General features: G+C 36.0%; 1 protein-coding gene across 2 annotated transcripts in view; it reads left to right on the top strand.

Moving 5' to 3' along the window:
• Nucleotides 1-14,849, top strand: part of FNDC3B (fibronectin type III domain containing 3B) — a 329,131-nt gene extending 314,282 nt beyond the window's left edge. For both annotated transcript variants that reach the window (XM_012736403.2, XM_012736402.3), the window contains exon 26: nt 11,321-14,849. In XM_012736403.2, coding sequence (XP_012591857.1) covers nt 11,321-11,632 — 312 coding nt within the window. In that variant the 3' untranslated portion in view covers nt 11,633-14,849. The remainder of the gene's footprint in view (nt 1-11,320) is intronic.
• The last annotated feature ends 299 nt before the right edge of the window (nt 14,850-15,148 follow it).

The raw sequence follows: 15,148 nt of genomic DNA, 5'->3' as shown, positions 1-15,148 counted from the left end.
TTTGGTTTCTGCCTATTCAGTGAGCATTAACTTAAACATGATGTTTTGAGTACTTCATTCACTTGTTCTGGACATGAGTTAGGGAATGAAATCCATTTATGTGTGCAGAGCAATGGTTAAAATAATTATAGTCCAAGGATAACTGGCATTGGGCTCTAAATTCATAGAGGCAAAGAGGCAAAGCAAAAGAAAACAAGAGGCAGTCATAGCTATACATACACCGCAGCAGAACTACGGCTATTACAGTGGACTGTGTGTACCTCAGTTATAGCACTAATCGGACAGGATCCCCTAACGTGTGGGCTTCTGTTACTCAATTTTGTGTTTCCAGGACTGGCACATAGTTAGGCACTCAGCAAATGTTTCTTGCATGCATGAAAGAGGCAGTTTCAGAGTAACAGGGTTATTTATATCTGCAGTGATGATACGAGTAAACTTCAGCATGGAATGGATTTAGAAGTGATATTTATAACTTAGGTGAAAAAAATCACCCATAATACAAGAATGTCCTTCTCTACCTCGAGCTTATTTTTACAGGCAACATATGACAGGGACCATGGTCTTTTCTGATGTTTTGCTTGAAGCACTGACTTTAACTTTGCATTGGTTCTAACTGGTTAGCTTTCTTTTGTTCTGTTTTTATGACATCAGGGGATAAGTAGCTGATTTTAATTACTAAACTATTACTAATCTATTAATGTAAAGTACTCAGTCCTTACCTAAAATTTTGCTGTGTGTTAGAATGCATGCATATATCAGTTTGGCTTTTCTGCCATTTAGTAAACATTCCAAACACAAGTTTTTCTCAGGAAGCTTAAAACTTATTTTCAAATAGGATTAATTTTAAAGCATTCTTGAAATGGGTGAAAATTATGTCTATATGCATGTGACTTGAGTTTTTATTTTGCATAAGATACAGCACAGCCAGTTTATCACATACACAATAAGTAAGGTAAAATGAGTCACTAATGTATCTCTATTCAGATAGCAATAACTCTTATAAAAAAATCCTAACTATAAGCATTAAAAACGAGAAGAGTCAGCAAACTAAGAAATTATACCTGTTGGCAGTCAAAATTTGTGACAAATTACTAAAATTCTTGGTGCTCAGATTTGTTACATTGAGAAGAAAACCTTTGAAGCATCTGAAAATCTATAGAATTTCACATTTAATTTGATGATATCCCCGTATAAATATATTTTTATCTTGTATCATTTTTAGAATATAGTATTGAGATATACATTGACTCTTATGGTATTACAAAAAGTATCATGAGGAAAGATCTTTTGTTGACCCAGCTATTTTAAAGTCTTGGAACCTAGAGTCTCCATATTTTTTTAATGACTTTAAACTCATTTTCCTAATACAGAAATTAAAGAACGATGCTGTGACTGTCTGATAGCACATTTTTGAAAATTTTTGTATAAATAAAGGGTTGAACTCAAAAATAGATTAAGACGGAGATCTTTAAAAGCCATTATTTATTATACTGATTTTTAATTTTTTTTTAGGTTCAAGATCCCTTTGAGTATCTGAAGGCCATGACCCCTTACACCAGAAAAATTCCCATACATGTATCCACTTAAAATTCATATAATGAATTCAGCTTCATGGAGTCTAGGTATAGGACCCCTAGTTTATTGAGACACTGTTTAGGTGTTTTATATTATGCAGGATGGCTGGCATAGTTGGTACTCTGAGAGTTCATAGGCCCATTGATGGAAAAAGCACACTCCCAAGGAGTGGCTCAGTAGCAGTACCCTTGCCTACTGTCTTTGGCCAAAGGACAAAGTGGCCTGCAGGTTAACAGATGCCCTCCTGAGCCTGGGGAGGGCGTGGGTGGGGAGGGAACATGAGGACAAGTCTGCCTCCTGTAGTCATGTGATGTTTATTGGAAGAATTAATTCCCCTCGCTGAGCCTCAGCCCTCTCATTGTAAAAGTGGAGATAATAGTCCTCTAACTCAGACTGTTACTGTGAGCATCAGGTCTGTTCAGGCACGAGGAAGAGCTGTGTGGATGATGACGAGGTGCGATTATGTCCCCTGTCCCAGTTCTTGGGAGGGGGGTGACGGTAGTAAAGAGGCGCAGGGGAGCCTCCAGCAGCCCAGCACGTGCTGTTCTCAGCCACCGTCCCCAAAAAGCTCTCTGATATTTACAGGATTGTAACTACGCAGCGTGGTATTTTGAATTAAGGGTATAGATTCTTCATATCAGTTATCTGGGTATTACTTTAAATCCTCCCATTTGGAGTCAACATGTCAAAATTACTTTAAAATATATTGTCTGTCAAACCAAGAACAAAAATAGTCTTTATAAAAATAATATTGCTTCTATACTTATTACAATATTATGATTGGTTACTTCAATAAAAAAATCTTAAATGGAGCTCTGCCTTTTAAATTGGGTTGAGGCAAGAGGAAAAGCCCATAATAGTGCCCCTGTCAAGATGAATGAAGACAAAGGGATACAAGGCACGGCCTGCCGCCCTGGTGTGCGGAGCTGCACACTTCCATGGAAAGCCACCCCTGCGGAAGCACAGCTGTACTGCAGGCTGACGACTCTGCTCTGTGACAGCGTCAGCTCCTAAGTACTGCTGGGCTTTGAGTGCTGTGGATGTGGACATGCCGTGCACACCAGGCCAGCATCATCAGGGCTCCTTTGTTTGATTCCTGCAAGTCCTTATGGGCCCCAAGGTTCCCTGGCACCAAGCATTTGTCCTGGAGTGTTACATATGATTCCTGCAAGGGGGCTAGGGAAAGTATAATCCAGTAACGTATAGCACGCCATATAATGTAGTCTTATATTACTGTTTCTCAGATACTTACTATATGCCAAGCACTGTCCTCGGAGGTTGCTACATATTATCCCATTTAATCTTACCAGTAATCTCATAAGATTCATTATTTACATTTTGGGAGGGTTGGTTTATCCTCTATGGAAGCATGGAACCTTCAAGGAACAAGTGTTACAAAGACAACAAATTAATTTTCAGTGATTTTCGCCTTTCAGTGGTATTTGGGGTTTTTGGATCTCTTATTTTTGCTTTAAATCCCCATCAGTTTATAGTTAATAGTATAGATTTACAAGTATAATAACTAATTTTTTTTCATTTAGTTATATAAAATGTGATTGGCTTATTCCACACGCAGCCATTTAGTTCTTTAAAAATATGAGAGATTTAATTTCATTTTAAAGCCCATCTCCCTTACTTTCTTTAAATCTGAAAATCCTTAATATGTTTCTCTGGAAAAATCTTCACTTCTCTCCTTTGAGATAAGACAGGGCTCACCACATTGAATTTGCTGGTGTAAGGACATTATAATCAGGCCCCAAGGTGGACAAGCCATAAAATGAGCATGTTCTCACACTTACATATTAATATTTATAGAAGAGTATTTGCAGGTTTTAATACTTGGAGCACCTCAAAACTATTCATATTTTTTTCTTTGAGACCTATTTAAATATACCTTAGACTAAATAAAATGAAAATATTTTATGCAAGTTTGTTAATATCAGAAAGAAATAAACTTTCAGTATATTGTGAGCAGTTACTAAAATATAGTATATAAACAGCTTAACTAGGTGAGCACACTATAAAAAGCCAGAGAAAGGGAACTAACACTGACCGATACTGGGCCAGATCCTGTGCTAGGCACTCTGAACTTTTGTATCATTTGCTCCCCCAGCAACTTTGAGAGTTGAAATTTGTTATCCCCATTTTACAGGTAAGGCTGTGAGGGGCAAAGAGAGTTTATATTCTTCTCCCAGGGTCAGGGTCAGAATTCAGCCAAGAGCCAGCTGACTCCCAGTGCAACATTCTTTGCATTACCCATTACTTCAGGCCTGCCTGAGCTCAGCTCTCAGTAGACCCTGGATCAGCAGCAGCTGTAGAATCTCATGCGGTGGCCACTTCACTTATGCTCAGTGCCTGGACTCTCAGTCTGCGCCCTTGGACAGTATGTCTATCTCTGTGCACTGTCACACTGTCCTAATTACTGTAGCTTTGTACCATGTCTTGAAACCTGTGCAGCAAGCCTCCCTACCTCCCCACACACGTGTACACATACTCTAACACTCTTCCTCTCCCGGCTCACCTGGCACTTTAGGATTGTCTTCAATGTTCTTGGACTTTAGACATATTTTTAATGAAAATATTTATATACATATGCACACACGCAATATTCCCAGACTATGGAACAGTCTCATGAGGATTATGGAGTTATAAGAAAAATGTCAATCCCATGGTGACTATGTCCCCCCCCTCAACACACACACACACACACATAGAAGCAAATCAGTTATCAAACCTTAGGACACCATTATCCTCAGAAAATGGGCTATTGGTATTGTTTTAATTTTTGCTTGGCTAAGAATCCAAACGGCTTAATAAGCATTGTTGAATATTTCTAAATATATTAGAAACTCCACATCTTCTGTCAGTACACTGAAAACAACTTAATCATAGTTAATGATTCCATTTTTTGCAATGATGACTGCTCCTATACCAAATTCTCTGTGTGTCCCTATAGTTGTTTGTGTGTCTTAATGCTTACTGTTCACATTTACTTATTTCTGATAATTAGCCTCTCTTTTCAAACACTGTGGTGTCAGAATATGTACCCTTGAGTATTTGAGAGTTCTAATTAGAGACATTCACTGAGCATCAGCCTTGTTCAAGCCATTGTGCTGGTGGTGGTGGTTAGGAAGATATAAAAGTAATAGAACACAATCCCATACTTCAATATATTTATCCCAAATGTGAAAAAAAGATAACATTAACATTGTATTGGCAATGCTTGTGAAAGAGGGAGCTGTGCCAATTAAAATAACAATAACTAAAAGAAAACTATATTTGTAAATTAAGAGCTAACTTTTGATTGAACTTGTCATTAAGGAAATTCCCTTCAAATTGCTATTCTTATTTCTTTCACTAAACTTTTGCCTAATGGTATGAGAAAAGTAAAATTCCTCTACTTTTTAAATACATTTCCAAGATCTTCATTCTGAGGAGTTACAGTTGAGAAGTTCAATCAAAATTAATATATGAAGTCTCTGTTTATTCTCTGAATTGGATTTGTGGGAAATTAAATATACTTTGGGGCCAACTTTTTAAAAGGATGTAGCTATGCAAATTCTGAAACTATAGAAATCATTTAAATAGGTATAAATGTGCATTTATATCCACTTTCCAAAAGTCTCTAAAGCATCTGTGGAGATAGGTTATTAAGTGGCTGCAGTGAGGTCATTGTTTAATGGTAGAAATTAAGAGGCCACACCACAAAAACATCGCCCAAGTCTTTGCTTGCCACAAACCAAGTGGAGAGCTACTTTCTAAAACATCATAAAGAAAAGGCAGTGCTTTCCCTTATGGAGCAGCAGGGAGCAGGGGGTGATCTGGAAGGTCTTTAGTGGAAACACCAGAGAGTTAATGGGTCTATGTGGGAAGACAAAGCCGGAGGCCAAGAGAACTGGACCCACTGTCACCCTGCAGTCTTTAAGTGAGGACTGTAATTGGAGGATGGGCATGGGGTGATGGAACAGGCAGAGCTGGGACAATTCTGGTGGTGAGCATCAGTGTTTGAATTAGAAGTGGGGTCCACAACTCCCCTTATTTGCTAAAGCAACTTCAAGAAATTAACAGCCTCTCTGAGCATTAGTTTGTTTATCTCTAAAATGAAAGTAATGATATTCACCTGACAGTAAAACTAGGAAGATTAAATTCAATAAAGTAGACTTTCTCCAGCATATTTCTTTTGCAAAGCATTTTTCACATTGCCTCATTTAATCCTCAGCCCCCCCTTGGAATACTGTTACTCATTAGGTACTGTTACTATCTCCATGTTAAAGGTGAGAAAACTAAGGCTCCAAGCTGTCACTTGCTGAAATCACAAACCTAGAGCAAGGACTTAGACCCAAGATTCTGATTCCAGTTCCTTTGCTTGAGAAGAGTCTGCCCAGTGTCTCCCAGTGGCCAAGTCACAGTAGACACAGTTCCCAGGGTTGCACAGAAGAAAAAAGAACTCTTAACAGCTACACCGTTTCACCCTTTGATAAGTGTAAACAGATACTTCAAGAGGCATAACCAAAAGAATCAGTGAAAGAAGTGTATCCCAACATTAGCTTATCACCGCCATCGAGTGTCGAATAATTTGTCTACCTGCAGCATTACAGACAGAGAAACCAAAGCCCAGATGGCAAGTGTGGGGTAACCTGCTTTATAAAAGTGATATACTGGTCCCAGAGGTTGCAAATCATTTTGTCCCAGAAAATCCCAACTTAAGTGTTTTAGATTTAAGAAATCTAAATTAAGAAAGTAAAGAACATTCACAATTAAAAGATCTCTTTAAAGAAAAAAAAAAATGGGGCCAGGCGTAGTGGCTCACACTTGTAATCCCAGCACTTTGGAAGGCCGAGGTGGGAGGATCAATTGAGCCCAGGAGTTTGAGGTTGCAGTGAGCTGTGATCATGCCACATATGCTCCAGCCTGGGCAACAGAACAACACTCTGTCTCTAAAAAAATAAAGAGAAAAAAGAAACCCACACAATTATTTTCCAGAGACCTCCCACATGTTAAGAAATAATTTATGGAGAGGCAGCACAATGTAGTGTGAACTCTTGAATAGCTGGCTGTATGTGGGTTGGGGCGATAACCATGGCAACAAGCTTATCTTAAAACATTCATTTAGACTCATCATTGGAACAGTGAGCAGTAAGAAAGGAATGGTCTCTCAGGACCTCAAGGGATTTACTTTTACAGCTCTGTCCTCCTTAGTTGCTCTAGCCCAGCTCTGTTTGTAATTCTAGTTGCTAAGGTACATGCCACAATTTTTAAAAAGGGTAACTCACCAGGAGAAATGTGCTTAAAATCTTACAAAGGGAATAGCAAAAGCAATGATAAATCTGGAAAAGTGTAAGAAGCAAATAGAATTGGTTTTCTGGAGCTTAGTCACTAAACAAAAGTATAATGAATAAGACACTTGAAGTCTACTTGCAATGTTTGAAAATTGAAGGAGGAAAATCTCAAAAAGGCTAAATAACACATGAACATTGGAAGTCTGGTCTTCTTTCTAAACCGTAAGATCCTTTTGTCTCTCAGTTTGCCCAACACTAAACGTTATGTCCAGTGTACTTGCTTCTTGGTGGAAGTTTACACACTAGTTTTTAGAAACATATAGAGACATTTGTGAGTATTTCAGACAAGGTTGAGTTTGTTTGAAATATTTTTTCATTTCTAGGAGATTTGTGTTAATTGACGAAATTATTTGGATTAAATTCTCCAATAAAAAGACATAGAGTGGGCCGGGCGCGGTGGCTCACGCCTGTAATCCTAGCTCTTGGGAGGCCGAGGCGGGCGGATTGCTCAAGGTCAGGAGTTCAAAACCAGCCTGAGCAAGAGCGAGACCCCGTCTCTACTATAAATAGAAAGAAATTAATTGGCCAACTGATATATATATAAAAAAAAAAAAAAATTAGCCGGGCATGGTGGCGCATGCCTGTAGTCCCAGATACTCGGGAGGCTGAGGCAGCAGGATTGCTCGAGCCCAGGAGTTTGAGGTTGCTGTGAGCTAGGCTGACGCCACAGCACTCACTCTAGCCTGGGCAACAAACCGAGACTCTGTCTCAAAAAAAAAAAAAAAAAAAGACATAGAGTGACTGGATGGATAAAAAAAATTAAGACCCAACTATATGTTACTTACAGGAGAGTTACATCCCTTTGAAGGTACACATAGACTGAAAGTAAATGGATGGCAAAAGATATTCACACAAACAGAAACCAAAAGAGAACAAGGATAGCTTTACAGCTTCAGATATAATAGACTTTTAGTCAAAAACTATAAAAAGAGACAAAGAATGACATTATATAACAAGGGAATAATTCATCAAGAGGATATAACAATTATAAATACATATACACCCAACATCAGAGCACCTAAATATATAAAACAAATATTAAAAGATCTAAAGGGAAAGATAAATTGCAGTACAATGATAGTAGACTTAATACCCTACTTTCAAGAGTGGACAAATCATCCACATAGAAAATTAGTAAGAACAAAACATTGGACTTGACCAGTACTTTAGACCAAATGAACCCAATAAAGTTTCCATCTAACAACAATAGAAAACACATTCTTCTCAAGTACATAGGGAACATTTTCTAGGAGAGGTCACATGTTAGAGCACAAAACAAGCCTCAGCAAATTTAAGAAGATTGAAATTATATCAAATTATCTATTCTGGCCATAGTGTTATAAAACTAGAAATCCATACCAGGAGAAATTTTGGAAAAGTCAAAAATGCATGGAAATTAAACAATATGCTCCTGAACAACCAGTGAATCAATGAAGAAATTAAAATGGAAATTAAATATTTTGAGACAAATGAAAATGGAAACATACTAAAACATATGGGATACAGCAAAAAGCAGTTCTAAAACTAAGAGCAAAGTTTACAGTGATACAACACCTACATGAAAAAAGAAGAAAGCTCTCAACCTAAAGTTATATCTCAAGAAACTAGAAAAAGAACAAACTAAGCCCAAAGGCAGCAGAAGGAAGGAAATGATAAAGATGAGAACAGAAATAAATAAAATAGGGACTAGGAAAACAATACAAAATGTCAACTTCAAAACTAAGTTTTTCTTAAAAAAAAAAAAAAAACCTTAGCTAAACTAAAAAGAAAGAGAAGACTCAAAGTCAGAAATTAAAGATTACAGCTGATACTACAATAATAGAAAGGATCATTAGAGATTATTATGAACAATTAAATATCAACAAATTGAATAACATGAAGAAATGGATAAATTCCTAGACACAGCCTACCAAGACTGAAATAGGAAATCTGAACAGACCAGTGAGTAAAGAGATTAAGTCAGTTATAAAAACTCTTCTGTCAAAGAAAAGCGTAGGACCTGATGGCTTTGTGGCTGAATTCTACCAAACATTTAAAAACAACTAATACCAGTCCTTCTCAAACTCTTCCGAAAAATCAAAGAGAAGGGAATACTTGCAAACTCTTTTTGCAAGGCCAACATTACCTTGATACCAAAGGCAAGCAAGGACATTAGAAGAGAAAATTACAGGCCAATATCCTTGATATGAACTTAGATACAAAAACCCTCACCAAAATGCTAGCAAACCCAATTGAACAACACATTAAAAAGATCATCCAGGGCGATCAAGTGGGATTTCTCCCTGGGTTGTGAGGATGGTTCAGCATACGCAAATCAACAAATACAATATGTCATATTAACAGGATGAAGGACAAAAACCATATGATTATCTAATTAGGTACAGAAAAAGTATTTCACAAAATTGCTTTATTAAGGCAGCCTGTTGCTAGGTCATTTTTAAGTTTTAAATAGCAATAACAGCAGCTGACTCTTACTGTGCAATTACTACACACCAGGCGTGTTTTATATACTTTACAGTTACTAACTTAGTGCTGCTCAGCTAGAAAGGATTCATTAATTTTATTTTCTTTTTAATTACTCATCAGCCAAATCTCTTACTGATTTGGTTTAGTTTCAGCTATATTTTTCCTACCTATATTCATTGATGCTAATATAACCCATAAATTTTTATGTAATATTAATCTGATTATCATTTCCTCTTAAGTTTTTTGAGGATCAGTCTCGCTTTGTTAGAACCACCTTTGGAGACCTTCTCCTTCCATCTCCCTTCACAGACTCCTGTTAGCTTCAGTCAACTCAAAGTGTGATGATGTCAAAGTAAACTGATAGTTTTCAAGTTCATGTAATAGCATCTTGATAATTATATTAGGGCTAGCAAAGGGATAAAAACATCCCAGATCCTTAATGGAAGGAAAGAAAGGAGATGTACAGATTAAACACTCAAGACAGACCACTAAATTATTTAAATGTTAATTTGTGATAAATTGGGCTACATCAAAAAAAATTTCTCAAGAAAACAATTAGGCAAGCCATGAAACTGCTAGAAAATATTTGTAACACATATATCCGTCAAAGGACTTATATCCAGATTATATAAAGAGTAGGGACTCTACAATTGATAAGTCATATCACAAATAAGGAAAAAGGTATATGTACTCTTCACAGAAAAAGTCTGTAAATGACCAATAAGCACATGAAAAGATGTGCAACACTATTAAGCATCAGGGAAATGCAATTGAGATGTTGCTCACACCTACTCAAATAGCTAAAATGTACAAGACTGATAATAACAAATGTCAGTGAGGATATGGAGCAACTTAGACCCTCATACTTTGCTGGTGGAAGTACAAGGTGATACAGTCTCTTGGAAAAACTATTTCTCATGAAGTTAAATATATACTGACCCTGTAACCCAGCACTTGTACTCCTAGGTATTTGCCCAAGAAAAATAAAAACTTAAATCCTCAAAGATTTGAAGAAAAATGTTCATAGCATTCTTATTATACAAAACCTCCAAACTGAAAATAATCCACATATTTGGCAAAAAGGAAATGGATAAATTGAGGTATAGTCATATAGGGGAATAATAGCAGTAAAAGTCACAATTACTAAAGCACTAACATGGATGAGTCTCGTAGGCACAAGGGAATGGAATGTGTGCAGCATGATTCCGTTTATATGAACTTATAGAACAAGCGAAACTAATTACAGAGTTAGAAGAAGTCAGACAGTGTTTATCTCTTGTGGGGGGATGAGGTATCTTAGGGGGCCATGCTACACTGTATATATAAGTGTCAAAAAATCATCCTGCCAAAAACTTTGCTTTTTTTAAAAAAATTATTTTTAGTTATTATGGGTATATAATAATTATATGCATTTATAGAGTACATGTGATGTTTTAATATAGGCATACAATGCAAATTAATCAAATCAAGGTAATTGGGATATCCATCACCTCCAGCATTTATCATTTGTGTTAAGAACATTCCGATTCCACTATTTTATAAAAACTTTACATTTTATTATTTGTTCAATTCTTTTAATTGTTTCCATTTTAAAATGTTAATTTGTTTCAGGGACCATAAACATAGCTCTGATTTATAGCCTAAATTATTAAAATTTAGCTAGATGCATCTTTATTACCTAAAACATCATCTGCATTTCTATTCAGTGCCTTATCTCCTCTGTCAAAGTCAGAGTCACTGGATTTTGTATTCTATTTTATTCAAAGGTGTTGGAATACCTTTTTTATGGATGAAATACAGATTGGGAGAAATACTTTTTATATAATTTTTGTTGTTATGAAGTGAATTTAAACCAAGTCAATGTTCATGACATACCTGATATCATAGGAGACCACAGTGTTGTTATAATTTCATTAACTAGGACTTTCCTTTTCTTGAAGGTATACAAGGGAGAAGAAGCCACATTCCAAATCTCAGGCCTCCAGACCAACACAGACTACAGGTTCCGCGTGTGTGCGTGTCGTCGCTGTTTAGACACCTCTCAGGAGCTAAGCGGAGCTTTCAGCCCCTCTGCGGCTTTTGTATTACAACGAAGTGAGGTCATGCTTACAGGGGACATGGGGAGCTTAGATGATCCCAAAATGAAGAGCATGATGCCTACTGATGAACAGTTTGCAGCCCTCATTGTGCTTGGCTTTGCAACTTTGTCCATTTTATTTGCCTTTATATTACAGTACTTCTTAATGAAGTAAACAAACCCAACAAAACTAGAGGTATGAATTTAATTAATGCTACACATTTTAATACACACATTTATTCAGATACTCCCCTTTTTAAGCCCTTTTGTTCTTTGATTTATATACTCTTGTTTTACAGATTTAGCTAGAAAAAATAAATGTCAGTGTTTTGGTGCACCTTTTTGAAATGCAAAACTAGGAAGAGGTTAAACTGGATTTAAAAAAAAGAAGAAGAAAAGCAAACCAGATACCAAAAGCTAGCTTTGTTATGTTTTCTTTTAAATTTTCAGATTTGACTTTATTCTGTTTTCACTGATGTCTTTTGCAAGCCTTTGATTTTTTTTTTTATGTTGCAGTTTAGTAATTTATATTCACCAGTCACTTGTTATGTCTTGATCATCTATATCTGTAAACATGAATCACAGCGTATGTAGTTACAGGGCCAGGATTTCACTGTTGTCAGAGTATTACCACACAGTAACGACATGCAAGAGATGTGTTAACTCAGATAGGACTGCCCTAAACAACCATTTTGTCACTCAGTTATTTAACTGTGTTTAGCTCATTTAAATCAAAATGTGTACTTTAATCTAAAATGTTTTAATACTCTGTATTTCTTATGATTTTAACACTATGAGCTGCCTGTATAAGAAATCAAGTAACCAAAATGCACCTATAAATTATGGAGCATTGTAGATTTTACCACATCAATTCATAGCAGTAACTTTAAGAGGGCATTGTGCAATAGTTAGTTGTTTCCTTGTTCAGCTATTTTAAAAGCTGCTTTAACTTGTTTGTTTGTCTTTGTATATAACTACTTCTGATCTAATCACTAGAGTTATTATATTCTGTTATGTTTGACCAGAATTATATGACAAGAACTGGTGACAGTTTAGTGCCTCTGCCCATTGTCCATGATTTACGCTAATTGTGAGCAATCTTCTTAGGTGTCAGCTCATTATTTTGAAAGATTTGCCTTTAGGCTGTTCTTTGAGGTATCAGTGAAGTGATTGAATTTCAATACCTTAATTCAATGTGCATAATACTAATGTAACAGCAGATGAAAATTGATAAAACCCAAAAGAGAGTCATCTAAATTTGTAGTTCCTATTTCTGTGGGTTTGCCTGGCCATGGTTGGAGAGGGGATGGTGTTTGGCGGTAAGCACAGGGTGTTTGGGGATCAAGGAGCCTAGATTCTCTCCCTGGATCTGTCACTAACTTGCTGCGTGACCTGAACATGTCACTTTACCTCTCTGTGCCTCAGTTTTCCCATGCATGAAAAATAAAATAAAAATAAAAGGGGATTCTAATGTTTGTAAGTGCTTTGAGATCTTTGATCAACAGGTGCTATTGGAGTGCAAAGTGTTACTCTTGCATGTTTGAGTCATGAGATAATCAATTTTAACCCAAAGTCATTGGATTATTTATATGAAGTCCATAATGCTCGAGTACCTCAGGGACATATAAGAGTTGGAGGTGCAAATATATTCCAAAAGGGTGCAACAGACACAGTGTATCCCCCTGCTTCTGTTTTTGTATATTTTTGCTACTTGGTTTTCTTGATCATAGCTATTTTGTGCTTGGTCTTTGTTGTCTAAGATGCAGTATCCTGTACTAGCTTATAATATTCCCATACCAAAGTCATGGGGAAACCAACATTATTTTGTTTTGGTTTATTTATACTATATTCTGCATACAGTACTTTAAATGCCAATTACAGTGCAATCTTTATTTATTGTAAGATTTTTAAAATGTACTTATGTACTAATTTTCCCTTGTAGCATGTTATTTTTTTGTGTTTTATACTTTTGTAATTTTAGGTCAGTTTTGTTCCTTGGCAACATCTGTAGTATTATTAATCTTCTGACATTTTCTTGTGTTTTTAAAAGATAAGAGCATCTAGTGCATTAAATGCCAAAAAAAAAAGAATTCATTATCAGTGATTGAAACGTTTACATGTACCCAAAAACCATAATCATCTCTTGAAAGAAAGTGCTAAGATCAATGAATTAATTCTGTGTGCCTATATTGATGTAGTAAGTACTAGAGAGTTTTGTATTTTATTATTAAGTATAATAATTAGTTTAATTAGCCTTGCAAACTGATGGCATCAAGGAAATATATTTTTGCCAAAGTTCTGGCCTTCTAAAACTCATCCCTCTATTTAAGTGTGTGATATGCCCACTATGACATTGCATCTGCATTTTCTGAAACAATTTCATGCAGGTGTTTTGGGAAGAAGGTATTTTTTTAAGCAATGAAAATTCAACTGAGTACAAAACCCTCTTTGCAGGGCGGGGGAAGTCTTTTTTTGAAACACTTCAGAACTGCTGCTATAAAGAAATTCTCTGAATTGGTTGAATTTTTAAGAATGAATAGTACTTTAAGCCAAAATTGTTATGAGTATTTGATCTTTTTGAGACTTTCATACTATCTAATGACCAGAAAGCTGAAGTGTATGATGAAATACAAGCTGATGGCACTTTATTTTATTGCTCTCCATTATTTGGTATTCATTATAATCCCTTCAGTCAGAAAATTATTACTTTCTATGGCACTATTTTCTATCACAGATATGTATATGTGATATTGATATATAACTATATATATTGCCATTACACATGAACAATAAAATAAAGTGTTATATTAACCTGATCCCTTTGCCCTTTTGCTATATATGTTATGTAGGAGTGAGTGAGTGGCTTTCAATGCTCTGACTCTTCTCTGTGTATCAGACTCATCCCTGGCACAAGAAATTCCAGTCATGTGAAGCAAACTGCCCTTTGTCCTCAAAGAAATTGTTTAAAAAGAAAACTTTTTTAAAAGATTTTTTTTCATATTATCTGCCTTGTTCTTATCAACTTGAAATGTTGGCATTTTCTAACCTTGTTTTGTTGGCTACAGTAATTCAGTATTCATGTCAAAATTGAGAAGTGCCCTAACTGAATGTGTTTGAATGTTATCCTTGCACAATTCTTTAAATTGAAAGACAAAATGTTTTTACCTCACTGTTGGACATACATTCCAAGCTTTTCAACTCTAGGAGAAAAAAAAATCATATGTTTTCCTGTATTGTAAATTTTAGACTATTTCATATACATTGTATTAAAACTGCCATATCAATTTTAATGTATAGATTTTGCAAATACTATGCTATATGTAATACCTAACTGTATCTGTAGTGTATATGTAATATATTTATGCCCAATAAATGTTTTAATTCTTTCTGACTTAAGTAGGGTTTTTCTGCCATGAATAGGATTGCTTTTGTTGTTGTTGTTGTTGTTGTTGTTGTTGTTGCTTTTTAAGTACTTAAACCACATTCCCCAGAATCTGAAAAGTCAAATGGCTTTAGAGGCCAGGCAGGTGGCATAGGGCATGATGCCATCTATAAAGGCAGCTGCAGCTCAGCTCCTGCTGGTTGAGGTCTTACAGGACTGCCAGCCACAATCACATAAGCAGATATGTCAAAAGAAGCCAAAAATCCAGGTTCCCCCATGGGGGCCAACTAAAATGTGATTGTGGACTGT

Source organism: Microcebus murinus, chromosome 1 (assembly GCF_040939455.1).
Source record: "Microcebus murinus isolate Inina chromosome 1, M.murinus_Inina_mat1.0, whole genome shotgun sequence".
In the NCBI taxonomy this organism is placed as follows: domain Eukaryota; kingdom Metazoa; phylum Chordata; class Mammalia; order Primates; family Cheirogaleidae; genus Microcebus; species Microcebus murinus.
This window is presented reverse-complemented; position numbering and strand designations above follow the sequence as displayed.